This window comes from Acomys minous (assembly GCF_964271855.1).
Source record: "Acomys minous genome assembly, chromosome: 3".
Taxonomy (NCBI): Eukaryota; Metazoa; Chordata; class Mammalia; order Rodentia; family Muridae; genus Acomys; species Acomys minous.
In genome coordinates, this window is record NC_140485.1 from 28,489,147 (window position 1) to 28,510,513 (window position 21,367).

A 21,367-nucleotide genomic window follows, 5' to 3' on the forward strand; every position below is an offset into this window, starting at 1 on the left:
GAGGCCAGCCTGGTCAACATAATGAGTTCTAGGATAGCCAGGGCTACACAGAGAAACTCTGTCTGGAAACAAAACAAAACAAAACAAAAATAAAGACAAAACTAGCAACAAAAAAGCAAAAACAATTTGCAATAATTGTTACACCTTGAGGATTCTTTAACTCACTCTCCAAATGCATTGTTTATCAATATCTGTATTATAATTAAATCTTGTGGTTTCTTGTATGACACTATGGTCATGCTGGATTTGTGGCAGTCTCCCTCCTCATTGGGTGGTGGTGCTTCTGGTTCGACCAGGGCCTTATGTAGCCTTCCTTGGCAGTAATCTTTGCCGCACCTCTCATTCCTACAGTGTGATGTGGCTTGGCCTTCCTTATTACACGAAGTAGAGGTTGTGAAGGGCCTCTTTGTCTTCCTCTCACTTGAGATGCTTTTCAAACACTAGTTAAGTTAGTCCTTAATGAGTGACAGACATTCACTGTTCCTATCCAATCACTAACAGAGATTTTAAAACAAAATAAAATGAAAGTGCTAGGCAACAATAAAAAGGGAAGTACAGAGTGAGGGCAAAGCTAAACCTTCTAGAGATCACCAAGTCTTACTGCCAAAGTCCCTTGGGAATACTGAGGCATCGAGGTGTGGTCCTCCCACTCAGCTGGAGACTGAGATTGTAAATTACCTGGAACATCTCAAATCAGCCCTCACTTTCTTTATTCAGCTTGAAGGCTAAAATTTTAAATTGGAGTTATTTTCCTGTGTGTGATATGTCTTTGAACCATATCAGGTATTGTTTTAAGCAATTCGTAGTGACTTGACCTTTGTGGAGGTTTTTATTGTTTAATAAGAGACAGGGTCTCTCTGTGTCATCCAAACTGAGTGTCTCCGAACTCTCAGTTGTCCTACATCAGCCTCCCTAGTGCTGGGATTACAGGTGTGTGCTACTCACCTAGTTTGACTTTCCTTTTCAGAAAATGAGGGTGGGGCATGGTGACCAGGACAGCCAAGACTATACAGAGAGACCCTGTCTCAAAAAACAAAAATAAAAAAAAGAATACTACTGAGTGTTTTGACTATTGTCTCCATCTACAGATGAGGAAATTAAGTAAGTTGCCTATGGGCTCGGATGGCCTGTGGCTCACACCATCCTGCTGCTCAGTTGATGATGCAGCCATTTACAAACTTTCTGAAGGAGAGAAGTAGTATTTCAGTTGCAGCTTCAATATCAGTTCTGTGATAAGTTTTATGCTATTCTGAGAGAGGCTGTTCCCTCCTGTTCTCTGTCCTGTCAGGTTTGCCTTTTCACCATTGTCAGAGGAAGACGAAGAGGATGAACAGAAGGAACCGATGCTGAAGGAAAGCTTTGGTGAGCTTTGGAGAAAACTCACTGTTTTGATTTGTGCTCTCGGTATTTCTCTCTCTCTGTCTCTCTCTCTCTCTGTCTCTGTCTCTCTGTCTCTGTCTCTGTCTCTCTCTCTCTCTCTCTCTCTCTCTCTCTCTCTCTTGGTCTTTTGAGACAGGGTCTCTCTGTGTAGCCTTGGCTGTCCTGGACTCACTTAGTAGACCAGGCTGGCCTCGAACTCACAGAGATCCACCTGTCTTCCCGAGTGCTGGGATTACAGGTGTGTGCCGCTGGGACTGCTTCTAATTTTTTTGTTCTGTTTTGTTTTGTTTTTAAGAAAATTAATTTTAAAAGGAAAAAATCTGAGTTCTTCTGTTTGCTAAACTTAGGATAAAGAGAGAATTACAAAGTTTTAAGGTGAAGCCCTGATAAACAACACCAGCAACAAAAGCACATTAAATGTCCAGATTACTTGTGAGACACAAATTAGAACTTTGTATTATAAATGTTAGCATAGAGAAATATCTATTGCATAATTCAGTCAGTAGGCTTAAATCTCTGAATGTGTTTTTGCTTGTGTTTCTGGTGTGATCACAAAGTTAACCAATCTATGGGGTTTTGTTGTTGTTGTTGTTGTTGTTTTTCCTTTGCTTTTACAGAAGGAATGAAAATGAGAAGTACCAAGCAGGAACCGAATGGAAATAGTAAAGTAACCAAAACAGTAAGTGGGACTTTTTTCCTTCCTTTGTGATCTTTTCCTGGTCTGTGGATGAGGTGGAAGCCAGGATTGTTCCCGGTAGTCCTTAAGGGTTCTTTTAACAGTATACTGCTATCACAATTACTTTTACATACTACATTTCTTTTCTTTTTCATTTTCTTTTTTCTTTTGTCAGGTGGGTGTTTTGAGACAGAGTTTCTCTGTGTAGCCCTACCTGTCTTGGAACTCACTGTAGACCAGGCTGGCCTCAAACTCGGAGATCTACCTGCCTCTGCCTCCTGAGTGCTGGGATTAAAGACATGTGCCACCACTGCCTGGCTCCATTTCTGCTTTTATTTATTTACTTGTGTGTGCATATGAGTAGGAGTGGTGTAGGGTTTATGTTGTACCTGTGTGCAGGTCAGTCAAGAACTGACGAGAGTTAGTTCTGTCTTGTTAGGTAAGTTCAGGGCTTGAACCCAGGTCTTCAAGCTTGGCAGTAGCCCCCTTACCATCTGAGCCATCTTGCTGGCCTACATTTACCATTATAACACCCGTACTACCCACAGCAATTATTGTAACCACTATCAAATCCCAGTGACATTTTTCAGTTAAAAAAAACAACTGTAATATTTGTCAGAAGCCACAAAAGTACAAGCAAAACACCTAAGCAGTTAAAGTGTCCTCAAGAAAAACAATGAAACCGAAGGCATCACACTAATTTGGCTTCTAGATGTAGCACAGTGGGCCTGAGTAGGTGGCTCACGCTGTTTAAGCATGAGGCCTGAGCATAGGTACCCAGGCGCAACATCAAAAGCCAAGCACCATGTGTAGCCCAGTCCTGGGAGGGAGATAGGAGCATCTCCAGGATTTGCCAGCTAGCCAGTCTTAGCCAATCGCTGTACTCCAGATTCACTGAAAGGCCTTCTCAGAAAATAAGTAGCAAGATGGCTCAGCGGTTAGAGGCTTAGGTTGCCAAGCCTGATGACCTGAGTGTTGGCAGAAAGGGAGAACTAACTCCCCAAGTTGTCCCACGAAGCTATTAGTGAATAAATGTAAATGGAAAAAAAACAAGGCGAGGACTGATTGAAAAGGACAAATGTTCATATGTGGCCTGAGTGCACATACACTCATATATACCTGCATGTACATAAGCACATATATTCTTATGTGTACACAAAATGTTCCACAGGGAGCTAGAGCTATAATTTACAGTAGAGGATATTCAGCATGCATGAGTCCGGGTGTAACCCACAGGAAGCTAAAACAAACCTACAGAGCCACTGTAATCAAAACAGTACGGTGGCCAGCTGAGTGTAGTAGAGATCCCAAAGGTTAAGGTACACATTTCTGGTCACCTGGATTTTGACAGAAGTACTAAGGACAAGTAATAGGAAGATGACAGTTTGGTTTTGTTTTCAATAAATGGTATTAGAGAAACTGGAAATCTATTCAAAATGAATTAGTTAAAGGCTCTGGGAATAGAGCTCACTTGTATGAATAAGGTCCTAGGTTTAATCCCCACTATTATAAATGGTGTGAGTTGTCAGGGGGTTCGGCTTAAGGTCTTAAATGTAAGGCCTGAATCTGTAAAATTCATAGAAGAAAATAGAGACACTGCATCATACTGGTCTATGTAAAAAGTTTTTAACATTTGTATCAAGCAGTCCAGGACACAAAATCAAAAACAAAACAGTCATCACATAGAGTTGCATCAAACCAAAAAGCTGCTGTGCAAACAGTTGACAAGAATGAGTGGACAACCATGGAATGAGAAAAAACATGGCAATATCTATGTATAAGGAACTCAGAATAATCAGTAACAGGAAAACATGCTAATTAATGGGGACAAAGGACTTGAGTAGAAATTCTCACAGGAAGACATTACAAATGCATATTTTTAAAATGCTCACCACAAGCCTGGTATGGTGGGGCATGCCTTTCATCCCAGCACTTGGGAGGCAAAGGCAGGTGGATCTCTGAGTTCGAGGCCAGCCTGGTACAGCCAAGGCTATTACACAGAGAAACCCTATATGGAGGGGGAAAAAGTGCTCATCACAGATAATCTAGGATGGCTGTTATCCAAAAGGCCAAAGATGGAAACCTTGGTGAGAACCGTGTATGCACTCTGCTAAGTATGGGTTAGTGTGGAGAGTTCCTGAAAATTAAAGTAAAGCTATTTACTCCATGGCCTCGTTATCCTGCTATGGGGCTTCCAGTCATAGGTCAGCATGCTGGAGGGATACCTGCATGCTCAGGCTCTTTGTTGCAGCCTCAATAGCAAAGCTACTTCATTAAGTTTCACTCAGTGACCCAGGTATTCTTGTGCCTTTGAGCCCAGCATGCAGGAGGTAGAGACAAGCAAATTTCTGAATTAAAGGGCAGCCTGGTCTACAAAATGAATTTCCAGGACAGCCAGGGCTACACAGAGAAACCCTGTCTTGAAAACTAAAAAACAATTCACTCACTGGATGATTTAATGAAGTGTGTGTATGCATAGTTAAATACCATTTATTCTTAGAATAAAAGGAAATGTTGAGATTTTCAGTGACATTGGTGAACTAGAAGACATTTTGTTAAATAAGCCAGGCGCAGACAAACAAGAGTTGCATGACCTCTGATTTGTGAAATCCAATAATGTTGAACTCACAGGAAAAGAAGGTTGAGTGGTAGTTAGAAGTGGGGACACTGGGGAGATGTTAGTCAAAGGCATTTGAAGAAAAAGTTTTAATAGAATTTTGTCAGCCTTTTATGTTATGTGCATGTACTATGTAGGATAACACAAGGCTGTTAAGAGAATAAAGGTCTTATGAGTGCAGATCTATTCTTGAGACATTACTTATTGGTATATTTTAGTAATTGCTGGTATTTATATATTTCCAGCAGGAGGATGATTTGAAGTGGGTCGAAGAGAATGTTCCTTCTTCTGTGACTGATGTGTAAGTGTTTGAATCATTACTATAAGAATCCTGTCTCAATGTTAGTTTTACATAATAGTTATTTTCAGTGGATAAACTGAAGAAAAGGCTAGTGAGAATATGACTACTTACCTGAATGACATTTCTGTTTAGAAAATTAAGCTCTAGGTCAGTCTAAAATCTGTAGGCTAGTTCTTTTAAAGCTTCTGAATTCCTTCCCAGAGCTGTAATGCTAAAGAGACGTAGACCCTGCCACTCTGGAGAGTATGTTATATTGTATGTAACTTGAGAAACTCTGATTCTTTTTTATTTGCTTTTTCTTTATTCTCTTGAAGGAGATACAGATCTTAGCTAAGTTGTAAACAAGCTTAAAGCCTCATTCATTATTCTTTTGTCCTCCATGAATTGCTTATGGCCTTATTTAATGTCATGTTTCTCTGCAGAGCACTTCCGGCCTTGCTGGATTCAGATGAGGTTAGTAACCAAGCCATGAACTTTACCTCGGTGTATCTGGTAATTGAACAGCCATTCATGAGTCCTCCATTGAGGAAGAACCTTGTCTGTCTTCTGAAGTGTAGGCTGGTTTGGCTGAAAAAGACAGGAGTGGGCATACAAAGATTGCTTTCTGTATATCTGTGTGTACATACTCACTTTTCCAGAGTTATGAATGTTTTCATTTAAAAGTTGAGTAACAACCCTGGTGTGGTGATGCATGCCTTTAATCCTACACTTTTGGAGGCAGAAGCAGGTAGTTGCTGAGTTTGAAGGAAGCCTGGTCTACGTAGTGAGTCTAGGACAGCCAGGGCTACACAGAGAAACCTTGTCTCAAAACACTGAACTCTTTACTGTGTAGTTTCTTTGTCTTTAAGAAATTAAAATTTGGGGCCGGGTGTGGTGGTGCATGCCTTTAATCCCAGCACTCAGGGAGGCAGAGGCAGGTGGATTTCTGTGAATTCAAGGCCAGCCTGGTCTACAAAGTGAGTCCAGGACAGCCAAGGCTACACAGAGAGACCCTGTATCAAAAAAAAAAAAAAAAAAGAAAGAAAGAAAGAAAGAAAAAAGAAATTCAAATTTATCCCACTCTAACCCTGGCAAAACCAGGAATAGTGTTGAGAAAGGAATATAATCAATCAGAACAAATTATAAATTATTTCAACTTACCTCTTACTAAATTCACCATTTCTGTGCTATAAAATGGGATTATAATTAGTATCTCTAATATTTATGTTAATTTTAAATCTATTTTTCACTTTTATTTTATGTGGATGGGTTTTTTGCCTGCATGTATATCTGTGCACCAATTGTATATCTGGTGCTATGTGGTGTGTGTGTAGAGGCTAGAGGGTCTATTTAGTTTTCTTCCTCTGTGTTTTTCCACCTTGTTATTATCTATTTATTTATTTATTTTTGTTGATTGGTTTTGTTTTGTTTTGTTGTTGTTGTTGTTGTTTTTGTTTGGGTTGGGTTTTTGTTGTTGTTGTTTTGGTGTTTCGAGACAGGGTTTCTCTATGTAGCTTTGACTGTGCTGGACTCATTTGTAGACTAGGATACCCTTGAACTCATAGCGATCCACCTGCTTCTGCCTCCCTGATTGCCACCTTATTTTTTTGAGACAGGTTCTCTCATTGAATCTGCAGCTTGCTATTTCGACTGGCTGGGCAGCATGCTCCTGGGTTCTGCCATATCTACCCTCTAGAGTTGGGGTACAGATGGTTACTATTGCGTCTTTTTGCCTTTGTATTATCCTATGTGTGTAAGTGTTTGCCTGCGTGTATATGTTGTACATCATGGTACCTGCAGCCAGAAGATGGTACACAGCCACATACACCAGAGCTCAGTTCGAGTAAGCTTTCTACAGATCTACTGTACAACACTGTGCTCATATCAAACAATACTGCACTGCACACTGAAAAACCTGTAAGATTGCTACATTTCTCTCTGAATTGTAGTTGAGTCATTTAACCTTGGATGTTATTTTTCAGATTCATCATAGATACACTGCTGTAAACAATTAGTATAGAAAAGTATTTGTGAAAATTTTTGTTTGAGCCATTTATATAGAGATTATTTGGATTTAGACCATTTTAAATTGTGTACTTAGAATAAATCTTTTCCCCCCTTAGGAACGAATGATCACACACTTTGAAAGGTCAAAGATGGAGTGAGCAATGAAAGTACTGTAGAAGATGGCTGTGTCAGGGAAGAGCCCAGCTCATCATCAGTCTCCTGCTGCTCCGTGGGACTGAAGGAGGCAAAGGCATCTTGCTCTGTCCCTGGATCTTTGTGCATGGGAGCTGGGGAGAGGTGTCAGCCAAGAAGAACAGCTTACTGAAAACATAGTCATGGGATGAGGAAAATTTACAGGCTTCTTCACATCTTTGACACCCTTCCCTCCCAAACCCCATCATTGGCTGTTTTTGCAACCTACATGTTGTCCCTGAACTTGCTGTGCAGTTGTTTAACCTGTCAGACTAGGAAGTTTAAGGTTTCTGAAAGGACTGTGTCATCTATACCATAATTTGTCATCTTTAGGAGCAACTGCCTGTGGTTTTATTTATTTAAGAAGTTGTATCGGTGATGGGAGAAAATGTCATTTATTTTTTATTTTCCCAGGACGTCACGGTTACATCTTGCGGAAGTAGTTTCAGTGAAATAGGCCCTTCTGAGTTAAGGAACCATAGATCTATCAGTGACCAAAAGCGGGGGTGGGGGGAGAAAGTTACATGTGATTCAAAATCAAGTGCAATTTTGTTTACAAATGGTGTATATTAAAGATTTTTCTATTTCAGATGTGCTTTAAAGAGAAATATTAGTTTAACTCTTCAGACATCTGATATTATGACACATCCCATTGCTGGCAATGTGGTGCACACTCCAAGACTTTTAACTACTCCAAGGCGGCATTGCAGTTGCAGGCAATGCTTGGTTTGCCTTCATGCCATTCTTTGGATTGCACTAGATGCCAAGAGGCACTCCATTTAAGTGCTGCCATTATTCACCCTGCACGAGGGACGAACTATCATGCTTCAGAAGGGGGAGCTGTAGAAAGGGATCAGGCCCCGTTGCTTTACAAGCAGTTATTGCATGACGTGGTGTGGAGGCCCTGACTGCTGCTGCTTCCCCCCGCCCCACTCCCACCCCCTCTCTGAAGACTGACTGCTCTAGTGTCTGGTGTTGGCTTAGAGACTGCTTATAAGAACATCACCAGGTGATGGGATTCACTTGAAGCACTGTATTTCAGTTGTAACCATTTTATCTAGTTTTCCTTCCCTAAATTTTTGTTCTACATGAAAAGTTCATGCCACTTTTTAATATAAAGATTTTAACAAAAGTAATGTCTTTCTCATTTATTTCAAATTTTCTGTGTATACCCTTCTTTCAGACCCTAGTGGAGACTTTCCTTCCATGGCTTTTTACTACAGATTAAAATATTTTTTGTTGAAAATGATGACCATATGACCACAACTTAAAATAACTCACGCTGTTTGTTCTGGTTTACTTTCATTGCTGTAATAAACACCATGGCCAAAAGCAACTTGGGGAGGAAAGGGTTTATTTCAGGTCCTATCATAATCCATCATTGAGAAAAGCCAGGGCAGAACTCAAGGAGAGGCTGTGGAGAAACACTGCTCCCCCCCCCCCCCCTTAAATACAACCTGGGACAACCTGCCCAAGAGTGCCAGGCATGCTGGGGTGGTGCCACCAACAGTAGGATGGACGTTCCCACGTAATCAGTAACCAAGAAGATGCCCCCACAGACTTGCCTACAGGCTATTCTGATGCAGACATTTCTTTCAACTGAAGTTCCTTCTCCCAGGTAACCCTAGTCTGTGTCAGATTGACAAAAAGCCAGCCGGCACATGATAGTAAAATGTTAATAACATTTAGGGAACATTTCTCTACAGCTTTTTGCTTTGGTTACTTTTCTGAAACCTACCTTGGCTGGTACCTTTAAAGAACAGCAATATGAGGGAATCAGTGTATTCTGGAGCTAATTATCACTGGCTGTGGGCATCATGTGTTCCTGTTGCAGGTAAAACTTTAGCAAAATACTACTGTGTAGCAGGGCAGTGGGTCACTCACGTGTTTTTGGGAGTGTTTGGATGCTTACTTGAGACTTAGGGAAAAGAGCTCGCCTGTATTAAGCAGGAACATAATATACAGTTTATAGCCTTGGGCCTGATGCTATATTATTGGGATTGGGTATATAGTGTGACTTATAAGGACATACCAGGAAGGTAATTGGGTTGAGTGGTGTTGATCTATTCCTTTCTTAGCATTGAATATTGATCTTGGTCCTTGGTCCTTGAATCTGGAACTCAAAATATTAGACCTTTTCCTATCATAATAGTTGGCATTCTAGGGCCTGGAGAGATGGCTCAGGGGTTAAGAGCACTCTGGCTACTCTTCCAGAGGTTCTGAGTTCAACTCCCAGAAACCACATGGTGCCTCACAACCATGGGTCTGATGCCCTCTTCTGGCATGCAGACATACATGCAAATAGAGTACTCATGTATAAATAAATAAACCTTTTAAAATAAGTTGACATTCTAAAATTTCAAGAAAAGACTTAAAGAGTTTTGTGTTTCTAACCACTTGGCAGTATACTTCCATTTGATTATCTGAGCAGTACTTAATATATAAGGGACAAGCAGTCCTTATACATAAAAAAAAGATACTGTATACAATATCCAGAAACAGTATTTAGACATCATACAATACCCACCCTTTTAGAGTTTTGCATTAAACTCTTAAGTTTACACCATACCTGATACTTTGTTACACACCATCTGTATAGCTTAAATTGAGTTGGTTTTTTTTTTTTTTTTTTTTTTTTTTTTTTTTGTCTTTTGAGACAAGGTTTCTCTGTGTAGCCTTGGCTGTCCTGGACTCGCTTTGTAGACCAGGCTGGCCTCGAACTCACAGCGATCCGCCTGCCTCTGCCTCCCGAGTGCTGGGACTAAAGGCGTGCGCCACCGCGCCCGGCTAAGTTGGTTTTTAATTCTCCAAATGGAATAGTTAGCATCAAGCATTAAGAACCAGACTAAAGAGAGCCATGTTATCTGCCTTCCTAAAATGAGTGTTAGGATGTAAGACACAGTGTGGGAGAATCAAGTTGCTGGGAGTGTGATCACCAGTTCAAAGCCCTCCCAAAAGTTCGTGAGTGAACTCTCAGACATCTGTAACCTGTGGCTAGAGGCATGCAAGCCACGGTAGCTGTGACTACAGTTCAACACACAATTGTAAACTTACTGAAAACAGAAGTTTTATTAATTTTTGTAACTAAACCTTGTACTTCTCAAGGATAAACTCAAAGTGTCAAAAGACTAGGCATGCCTCGAACCCTTGCTATTTTGCATTATGCAGTCTCAGGGATTAGTAGCATCAGCCATACTTGGAAGTATGTCCAGCATGCTCAGTTGAGGATCCCGTTCTGGTCCTATTGAATCAAATACACATTTTAGTAATTTGTAAGTAGATAAAGAAGAAGTGGCCCAGGGGACTAGGGGAGTTTGGATAAAGCTGGTGCCCTTGAACCAAGGCAGGCGCTCACTGGCCTGCTAGCTAGCCTGGCTAACAGTAAGATGTGTGGGTGTCTCTCACAATCAAGAACAAACGAACACAGGCCTTTTCTCATAAATTATAAAATGGAGAGCAACTGAGGGAGACATCTGACTGCTGGCCTAAAACATTGGTCAGGAACAGTGGCTCACCACAAGTGTTTACCAAACAGAAGACGTTTTGTTCACATGTCTGATCTTTGGGCAAGCTGTTCTAAGAATCTATCTGGCAGGTAGATTCTGGGGCTGCTTCCAAATATCCTCTAGGACACAGGACAGCCCCGCATGCAACCCCTAAGAATTGTGCTGGAGCTGGGCCTATAATGTGTTCAGGTGTACTTACCCTGAGTGCATACTATTCCCTTCCAAAGTTTGAGTGAAATAGGAGTGAGGCCTGAGATTGAATTTTTCAAAAGTTGCTTGTCTAGGGACGAGAAGAGAACCATTGGTCTACAGCTTTAACAGTGTAAGCCTAAGGTACTTGAATTAGTTGAAATGTAACGATGATACTGAAACAAATCTATTAACTAGTTAGAGTATGTCACTTACTAGATGCTCACAATTGTAGTACGCCTCACTCTGAGTTTTTGCAGACTAGGAAAGTAAGGCCTGCAATGGTTCTTTTCCAGAGAGAAAGAGAGGTTGGGAGTGGCAAACACCGAATTAACGCCAAATTTCCTAAGTGTCATATCTCCAACCCAAGACTGGCACCAAGCCACAAGTTCCTTTTTTCCGTGGTTGGGAGGGCTGACTTTCGGTTGAGACACGGCCTCATATATCCTAGGCTGGCGTCGAACTCGGTATGCGACTGAAAATAACTCTGAACCTCCTGAGAGCTGGGAGATCTGGAGTGTGCCACCTCTCCTGGCGTTCGACCCACTGAGCCAAATTCCCTGCCTGCGCAAGGTCTTCACTAAATTGAGCTGCTTCCCTCCCACTACAAGCACCAAGCCAACTCCAGAGGGGAGGGGGAGGAGCTTCTGCGGCGGAAGGGGCGGGCTTAAGACAGCAGGAAGTCCGGCGGCGAGGATGGCCGTGTTGTCAAAGGCCCTTTAACGGGGTCCCGGGTGGGATCCGGGTCTTCTCAGTCTTCGGATCGCTGGCTCCTCCCAGCAGCCGGGGCGGGACAGCGGCGGCGAAGCTTCCGCAGCCATGCACGACGCTTTCGAGCCGGTGCCGATCTTGGAAAAGCTTCCCCTGCAGATCGACTGCCTGGCTGCCTGGGGTGAGCCGCGGGGCCTCGGGCCAGGGAGGCGGCGGCCCCTCGCGCCTAGCTGAAGAGAAGCAAGGCGTCTGGCCGTGTGGGTAGGCTGCGGACGCAGGCTGTCAGGGCGGACTGTCCATCCCGGGGCGGCTTGCGTGATCGCTAAGGACAGTCCATTTGTGGACGTTTTGTTCTCTCTTGTACGCTGTGCAGTTGGAGGCAGAGCTCGCTTTATTAACTGCTCGGTTGGGGCCTATTTTGGTTCCCAAGAAGTCTTGAGTAAAAAGGGCAAAGCATTGGGAAGTCGTTAGCCTGCCAGGGCCTTGAACTTGTTCAGTGGTTGTGGTGTTTTCGAGGTGAAAGACACAGAAGGTTTACTGGGCACTGAACACATTAGCACTGTATGCTTCAGAACCCTTAGTGTTCACTCATAGTTTACTTTTCGGTAGATAGCTCACATACTCAGTTTAAGCGATTGATTGCCAGTATGTTGTGATGTGCCCAAGATACCTGTCTGAAGTGGAAGAGCATCATAGCAGACTGCTGTGAAACCTAACCCATGCGACCTTGTACACTTTTTCTTGGGATTGACCAGTGCAGAAAGCAAAGTCAGCATCTTTTGTGTCTTCTGGGGTTCAAGAATGTCAATCTTGGCTCTCAAGCTGCATTGAGTGCTTTTCCATGAATCGTTATTACCAATAACAACCCCCAAAGGCTAAGTAGAAATAGTTTCACTCTTTTCTATCATTGTCCTAGAAACCAAGGGTCTATACAAAGGTAAAGTTTAGAATCTTGACTTAGAGTTTCCACTGAGTAACGTTACCATGACGGACCATGTGGAAATCTTGATGGTGGCCAGTGCCCATGCATCTATTGCTAGTGCTACCCCAGTCATCCTTGCAGGTTCTTTGTGGACTCCTCAGAGGTCTTCGTGTTACTCTGTGCCCTTCTTCTTGGAGCAGCCCCACGTCTCTGTGAAATTGTCTCTGTAAAATAATACCTGCACAAGGTACTGGCCCTTCAGATTAGGGAGAGAATAGAATCCACTTCCCTACAGATATCTCAAGAGAGCTCCACTTCCTGGAGGAGAGTGCTCTCAGGAGAAAATACATGGAGGGATTCATTTCTCTGTTGTTCCATCAGATATGTATTGGGTACCTCCCTGGACTAGTCTTTCCACCATGGACAGGAATACAAGGATGAGTGAGAAGTAGTGCCTGTGTACCCAGAGCGCAGTGGGGAACAAAAGCACGGAGACAGGTTACGACCCCAGAGAAGCACTACCAGAAGTATGTGCTACCTATTCCAACATGCAGGGCAGGTACGCAGCTCAGTCTAAGACGCGGGTCCAAGCAGGATGGAGGCAGATGCTTGCCACACGCTTGCCAGAAGTGTTGACTCTGTTCCTCTGGGAGAGACCCATTGACTCCACAGGATCAGAGTAAAGACACCACTTAGCTAAGCTTCTTAGGAACCGCTTTGAAGTGACAAGTGGCCTTTGCCCCTGCTTTGGTTCCTCACCAAACAGAAGAAATGCCCTGTCCCCTAGGTGACTAACTGCTGGAGTACAGGAAGGTTGTTTACTTCTTGTAAACATGAAAATAAAAGTGGTTTGTTTTTCAGGCTTCAGATAATAATTATTGCTCCTTGAGCACTGGTAGTTATTGCTGCTTCTAGCCACTGCCCTCTTTATGTGTGTTGTTCTCTTACCTGGAACCAGAACATGTAGAACCAGACAAAAATTTAAGCTGGAAGACAAAAATTTAAGCTCTCTTCTGGGTACTGGAAATGAAGGCGTTGATGGCCTCTCTGAATTCCAGTTACAGAATCCAGCTGCCCTGTTAGCTCTGGGGTGTCTAATAGCATGACCCTGGCAATTCTAGATTAACAAAAATAGATGCATTTATTTTATCTATATGAATGTTTTTGCCTGGATGTTTGTATGTGCATCCTATGTGTGCCTGAGGAAGTCAAAAGGGGCCAGATCCCCTGGAACATGAGATCTGAAGCTACTATGGTTGTGAGCCACCATGTGGGTCTGGAACCAAACTCAGGTCCTCTAGAAGAGCAACAAATACTCTTAACCTCTCAACCATTGCTCCATCCCCCATTCTAGATTCTAGTGCCTCTAAATACTTCTATCCTGGCTGGGCGTGGTGGTGCACGCCTTTAATCCCAGCACTTGGGAGGCACAGGCAGGCGAATCGCTGTGAGTTCAAGGCCAGCCTGGTCTACAAAGTGAGTCCAGGACAGCCCAGGCTAACACGGAGAGACCCTGTCTTGAAAAAAAATAAGTAAATAAACACTCCTATCCTGTATCCATGTTTTTAAAGATTTGTTTATTTATTATATGTACAATGTTCTGCCTGCATGTACACCTGTACACCAGAAGAGGGCACCATATCTCATTATAGATGGTTGTGAGCCACCCTGTGGTTGCTGTGAATTGAACTCAGGTCCTCTGGAACAGCAGACAGTGCTCTTAACCTCTGAGCCATCTCTCCAGCCCCTGTATCCATGTTTTAATAAATGAGATTGCTTTGTTTCTTTGTTGAGGCCAAAGGCCCAATCACAGTTGATTTCTCGTATTCTCAGTCTACTAGAGAATCTTGATTGCTCAGAATAAATCTCCAATCTAGGCATTTCTCCTGTTTCTGTTGTTGTTATTCTTGATGAAGGTTCTTTTATCTGAATTACCATAATAGTATTCTCACTTACGTCAGCCTGCATTTGTCTTTGTCATCTTCATCTTTTTGTATACTTCCAGCCTTTGAAGACCTAAGTCCAATTGCATCTCTCTTTGCTCAAACCCATGAAGCAACGTTAACATAACTAGGCTATGTTGTTTAAAAAAAAAAAATGAAAATCCCAGTCTTTCAATTTTACCAGTAAATACTTAGTAGCCAGGTGCTGAGGTGAAAACCTGCTAGCTTAGAGAGACAGAGAGAAAGCACCTAGCTGACCTTCCTACTTAGCTCTCCTCCCAATGGGAAAGGCCCAAAAGGCTCACTAAGCTCAGCTGGAAGCCCAGGAAGAAAAGGCCAAAAACAAACAAACAAACAAACCCCCAAGACCAAAGGCTTGCTTGCTCAAAGCTCAAAAAGCCCTTTCTTCTTCTCCACACTGTCTTAAATACCCCTCAACTCAAAGTCCCTCCTACTCTTTAATCCCTGTCAGCTGGTTCCTTGCTCCACCTCTTGACCTAGGGTTAACTTTATTAAATCCTGTGTACACAAAGCTCTTGGATTAAAGGTGTGTGCTAGGGCTAGCTGAACCACGCTGAAATCTCCTGTTTACAATAAATAAAGTTCTTGGAATAAAGTTATGTGTTAAGGCAGAACCATGCCAAGCAAGAAACAGATTTTTACAGTTTGCAGTCTCGGGGTTCACAGTGGGATCAAATATCCTGCAACAAGACTCTGTCCCAAAGTCTTCACTGTGGCTGGCAACATCTGGCACGTTCAAGTTGGAGGCTGAGACAGGAGCATGGCTTGAGCCTAGGAGTTCAGGACCAGCTTATTCCATGTGGGGAGAATCTGTAGACCTTGTTTCGAAACAAGAACAAGCATATAGAACATGTGGACTGTTTATGTATGCCTGTATATATTTGTATTTAAAATTCTTTAGTTTTACTTGTATGGCCCAAAGAAACAGTAGAAGAATAAACCAAAATTCGTAAATGATAGCTGTAGCTTTAAAAAGGACAGGCGTTCAATGGACAGTAATGAAATCTAAACGTTTCATAGGGTTTGTTTGTTTCTGTTGTAGTGTATATCTGGGTTTTTTTTTGTTGTTGTTGTTTTGTTTTGTTTTGTTTTGTTTGGTTTTTTGTTTTGCTTTGTTTTTTGAGACACTCTGTCACTGTATGTCCCTGGCTGGCCTATAGCCCCCTACATAGACCAGGCCAGCCTTGAACTCAGATCTGCCTGCCTCTGCCTATGGCTCCTTCACACTGAGATCTAAGGCATGCATCATCATGACTAGCCCATTTCTTTGGTTTTAAACTACATATATATTTTCTATAATTAAAAATCCAATTTAATTTATGAAACTCAATCTCAGAGTACCACCCTGGGAATCACAGATCAGAATCTTTAGGTGCAAAGCTAGGAGTTTGCGTTTCTAGGAAGCCTGCTTCCTTTGGTGCAGCTAACCAGGGCTTACCTTGTAAGAGCTCTGTTCTGGGCCAGTGGTCTCATTTCTGTGTATTCTGTAGTGGCCAGCGCTGGGCCAGGGCTGAAACTTTACTGCATGAAGTTAGGCTGCATTACATTGCTGGACAGAGCTTCCACAAGGGGACTATGAGCAGGGGTCCCACCCAGCCCTCCTCATTTCCCCCAGAAATCAAGCCTAAGCTCCAGTCTCAGGACCAGGTCTTACTTTCCTTCCTTGTGACCAGGACTCAATATGGAGCCTGGGCTAACCTGGAATTCACACCCCACCCCACACCCTTGAATACTGGGGTGATAGGTATGTGCCTCCACACTCACCTCATTGGTAGTTTTCTGGGGCCGACTCTAGTTTACATTATGTTACCTGTTTGGGCAATGTATTCTGCTTTCTGCTATGCAGTGTCGATTTTCAGGTGACTGTCCATTTCATGCTGTTCGGTTCGTGATTTGCCAGGCTTTTTGTTTTCTCTGTGTTATGCTTACACTGCTGTATATATGAGTTCATGAGTGCAATGACCATGTCATTTCTAGAGTGACATGCACTTTTCACTATCCTCTAGTTTTTGCACTCTTTTTACCTCCTCGTCCAAATTTTCCCTGAGCCTTGGCCAGGGGTGAGGGTGGGAGTGTTACCGTAGACGTCTGTTTAGGGATGAACACTCAGAGGTCACTTTTTCTTGGCACTTTAACAGTCATGAGACTCTTCACTGACTACTGTCACCTGCAGAAGAAGTCATGAGACTCTTCATTGACTACTGTCACCTGCAGAAGAAGTCTAAGAGCCAAGTCTAAGAGCAGCATATGGTTGGGAACATAAGCAGAGATATTAGAAGGCAGTTTGATACCGTGCCCACTGAACAACAGTAGCAAATAATGGTAGCTGTTTAACCCCTCCCCGCCCTCCTCCGCCACCGCAAAGGGCCTTTGACCTCCCAAGGCATGGACTTTTGACAGGTTTACATCTTGTGGAGCAAGCCTCTAATCCAATCAGAAACTGCTTGGTTACCGCGATACCCTTCATGTCACTATTGCACCAGTGGGCACATCTTACCTGGTGGGTTAGTATTACAGAATTCAGGGTTCACAGCTGAGTAATACCATTGATGACTTTTCTCTCCTCGAAGCCTGTATAGCACCTTGTAGTACTGTGAAATCTAGCCAGTAGGGAGGAAATGCTCAGGTCAGTCTCAGCTCCATTTCTTTCCCTCTTCTGTAACCAAAGTGTATTGTATCTTTAGCAACAACATCTTGCACTGTAGTTATGGTGGCAGAGACTGTGCTGTTTGGGGGAGCCTCTATGACCTTCCTGGCCAGTAACGTGATGTATCCATCCCACGGCTGGTGCTGTGCTTTTCACTTAGTGACCCACTTCTTCCTGGAAAAACATTATCCATGCATACAGGATCCTGTGTTCAAGTTTTCTCTCTTTCTAAAACAATATACATATTTTATTTTTCTTATTAGTTTATTTGAGATGCGGTCTCACAGTGTATTGCTTACTGGCCTGGAATTCACTATGTGAATCAAGCTAGCCTCAAACTCACAGATTAAATTATATTTTTAATTTGCTTACAAAGTGGTGGATTTCTATGAGATAATTTCATTCATCCTTAGTTTTGGTTTTTGTTTGTTTTTTTGAGACAGGGTTTCTCTGTGTAGACTTGGCTGTCCTGGACTTGCTTTGTAGATCAGGCTGTCCTGAAACTCAGAGATCTGCCTGCTCCTGCCTTTCTGAGGGCTTAAACTTAATATTAAACAATGAGGCCAAGGACATGTCTTATCTGTTCATGTCTCTAGCCTAAAAATGACTTTACTTGACAACCTAGGCTGACTTTAAAAATCACTGAAGTCCTTAGTTGGTTCAAGTGCTGAGATTATAGACGCAAGCAACCATGCCTGGCAAATAAGTATTTTTTTTTTTGATTGTTTCATTTTCTGCCATTTCTCTTCCTCCTTCTTCTCCTTTTTGGCCCCTTCTGCTACAAACCACACACACTCTCTCTCTCTCTCTCTTTCTCTCTCTTTCTCTCTCTCTCTCTCTCTCTCTGGGAATTTAACCCAGGGTTTCTATGGCCCAGGCTGGGAGGTGCCCTGCTACTGAGCCACAATTCCATCTTCCTCAGACATTCAAGTTAAAGAAAGAGTTTTAACAAAAGCTAATTAACTTTCTTTTCTAGAGGAATGGCTTCTTGTTGGAACCAAACAAGGGCATCTTCTTCTCTACAGGATTCGGAAGGATGTTGGTAAGTGTCTCAAACCAAGCAGCAGCTGGCTTGTGATGCAAAAGAAAGCTTTCCTAGTTAGCTAGTGTACGGCTGTGAAAACAGATTCTTCGACCAGTGAAAGGGTGACTAGTGGGGAGGGCTGTGGAGAAATAGGGGGGACATGAGGATCTCCTGGGACCTGTGTTCTTTGTTTGGCTTGTTTTGTTTTGTTGTTGTTGTTTTTCAAGACAGGGTTTCTCTGTGTAGCCTTGGTTTTCCTGAACTCGCTTTATAGACCAGGCTGGCCTCGAACTGACGAGATCTTCCTGCCTCTGCCTACCAAGTGCTGGGATTAAAGGCGTGCGCCACCGCCACCACCAGGGACCTGTGTGCCTTAGCCTCCTCTGTGCCATTGCCTGGCCTCCTCTGATAGGTGGAGCTGACTGTCAACCGCCTTCTTACGGAAGTGATTCACTACCTAGTAAGAAACATTTCTGATGAGAATGAAAATCTTGTATTAATGCCATAAAGTGGTAGGCAAAAAGAAAGAGAGAGAGAGAGAGAAAAAAAAACAACAACAACAGTAGCTGTTGATGCAGATGACACTAATTTATGAGGCTAGGCTAAGAAGAGGGGATCTGCGTTTGTGCCCAGTTTTCTCCTTGACCACATGACTGGCTGAGTCCTTTCTGATACCAGCATTCTCTTTGTAAACTTTGACAAAAAGTGTTTGCAGCAGGTAAAGCAATAACAGGCTTGAGAGGCTTTTTAAAACTGAGGCTCTTATTGATTATGCTCTTTGTCAGTAACGATGTAGAATAATAACTAAAGCGTTTGAAATGTAGTCTGTTAAAGACCGCCTCCTCTTCCTGGCTTTACATCTGTGTTTTTCCTTATGGAAAATGGATGTTTGGGAGGCTGGAGAGAGAGCCCAGCTGGTGGAGTCCGTGCCTTGTCAGCATGAGAGTCTGAGTCTGACCGTCAGGGTCATCATAAAAGCGCCAGGTATTACCATGCTTGGAATCCCAGCTGTGGGCAAGTAGAGACTGGCAGGCCGACAGAGTTAGCGAGGTTCAGGTTCCAGTGACAGACCCAATCTCAAAAACCCCAGGTGGAACATATCTCAAATTGTCCTCTGGCTTCCACATGCATATTCACACACATATGCTTCTCAACATAGGTGTGCGCACACACACATACACACACATAAACACACACCCTGATGTTTGCATATTATGCCCCGAAACCACCGTATATAGAAATTTGTTGTTAATACCAGAGGAGGTTGAACCAAGTTGTCATATTCAATCATAATAGATCTGAAAGTCTACCAATTACACAGTTTTCTTTTAATTTTTTTCATGTTATTGTATTTATTTATGTGTATAGGTCCATGGGGGCAGTGTGTATGTGTGTCTGTGTGTCTATGTGTCTCTGTGTGTGTATGTGTGTGCATGTATGTGTGTGGGGACGACTGTATGTATCTTTGTTTGTGTCTGTGATTATGTATACGTATGTACATACACATACATACATACATACATACATACATACATACATACATACCTAGGGAAGTCAGAAAAAGGCATCAGATCCCCTGGAGCTGGAGTTATAGGTGGTTGTCAGTTGACACACATAGATGCTGAGAGCCAAACTCAAGTCCTCTGCAAGAGTAGCAAATGAGTAACCATGAGGCATCTTCAGCCACAGCAAGTACATAGTTTTCAGCCTACTATCTATTTCCTTAGTAGCTTAGCGTAAGTAAGAATAGAAATAGAAGCCTCTTTTTGGAATCCGGAATGGGGTCTCATAACATTAGGATAAAGAACATCTAAGGCAGTAGAGACAGAGGAAGGGCCTCTAGGCATGCTGGCTTACCCCTAATGCTCAGGAGGCTGAGGCAGAAGGATCACAGTGTAAGGACAGTGAGCTGTATAACAAGACCCTGTCTCATAATAACAAAAAAGGAAAAAGTCACCAGGCATGGTGGCTCACACCTGTAGCTGCAGCACTTGGGAGGCTGAGACAGGAGAGTCATGAGTTCATGGCCAGCTTTGCTTGACTTCATGGTGAGACAGTCTCAGGAACAAAATAACAAGAAAAATCAGGTTCTATAAACATTAAGAAGAGGTACCAGAGACCAAAACAGAGAGTTTATCTCATTTCTAAGTTACTCAACTTACGTTTAAGTCAGGCGTCATCAAGCTTCTCCTGTGAAAAGTCCATATAAGGCTGGAAAGTCACTTTAGCAGTTAAGAATACTTGCTCTTCCAGAGGACCTGAGTTTGGTTCTCAACACCCACATTGGGTGGCTACAGCTGCCTGTAACTCTAGTTCCAGGGTATCTGGTGCCCTTTTCTGGCCTGCACAGATACCTACATATGCATACATGGAAACACATATGTACACATAAATAAAAATAAATCCTTAAAAAACAAACAACAGCAAATCATCCAGTTGGTGGGCTGGAGAGATGGCCTAGTGCTTAAGTGTGCATGCTGCTTTTGCAGAGGACCCTAATTTAGTTCCCAGCACCCACACTGGACCTCTCACAAGAAGCTGTAACTCCAGCTCTAGAGGATCCAATACCTGCTTCTCGCTTACATGCACACACACACACACACACACACACACACACACACACACAATGTAAAAAACTTAAAAATTAAATCTTCAAGCCTGTCGTGGTGGTGCACACCTTTACTCCCAGCATTCAGGGAGGCAGAGGCAAGCTGATCTCTGTGAGTTTGCAGCCAGCCTGGTCTACAAAGTGAGTCCAGGACAGCCAAGGATACACAGAGAAACCCTATCTCAAAAAACTAATAAATAAATAAATAAGTAAATCTTCAAGTAGGGGGGAAAAGGCTAAGTTAGCCCTTATGGGCTATAAAATCTGTGTCATTAGTTTACTTCTGCCACTGTCGGATGAGAGCAGCCATAGATGAAGTGTAAATGTGAATAGGACCGTATTCTATTCTATCACACACAGGGCCCAGCTTGGCCTCTGGGTGCTACTTTGCTAATCCTTGCTTTAAAGCTTGAGTTCTCAAAGTTAGAATATTTTTATTCTATGACATATGTAGTCATTGATTTAAATATTAACCTTGCCTTGAACTATCTAAAACATTTAACAGTTGTCTTTTGGCCATATACCATGGGCTCAGATCTAAGTAGGAGGGGGGACCAGAAAGTAGATAATAATTGCTTCTCAACCTTTTGGCTAAGATCAAATGCAGAACACTACAGTAAAAAGCCATAACAGAAAGAATCAGC

General features: G+C 42.8%; 2 protein-coding genes across 4 annotated transcripts in view; both read left to right on the forward strand.

The window, feature by feature from the left end:
• TMEM87A (transmembrane protein 87A) overlaps positions 1-8,284 on the forward strand; it is a 46,655-nt gene extending 38,371 nt beyond the window's left edge. For both annotated transcript variants that reach the window (XM_084776360.1, XM_084776361.1), the window contains exons 16-20: positions 1,289-1,362; positions 1,998-2,059; positions 4,919-4,974; positions 5,397-5,427; positions 7,077-8,284. In XM_084776360.1, coding sequence (XP_084632486.1) covers positions 1,289-1,362; positions 1,998-2,059; positions 4,919-4,974; positions 5,397-5,427; positions 7,077-7,118 — 265 coding nt within the window. In that variant the 3' untranslated portion in view covers positions 7,119-8,284. The remainder of the gene's footprint in view (positions 1-1,288; positions 1,363-1,997; positions 2,060-4,918; positions 4,975-5,396; positions 5,428-7,076) is intronic.
• Positions 8,285-11,534: 3,250 nt separating this feature from the next.
• Positions 11,535-21,367, forward strand: part of VPS39 (VPS39 subunit of HOPS complex) — a 44,402-nt gene continuing 34,569 nt past the window's right edge. For both annotated transcript variants that reach the window (XM_084774608.1, XM_084774609.1), the window contains exons 1-2: positions 11,535-11,739; positions 18,068-18,133. In XM_084774608.1, coding sequence (XP_084630734.1) covers positions 11,667-11,739; positions 18,068-18,133 — 139 coding nt within the window. In that variant the 5' untranslated portion in view covers positions 11,535-11,666. The remainder of the gene's footprint in view (positions 11,740-18,067; positions 18,134-21,367) is intronic.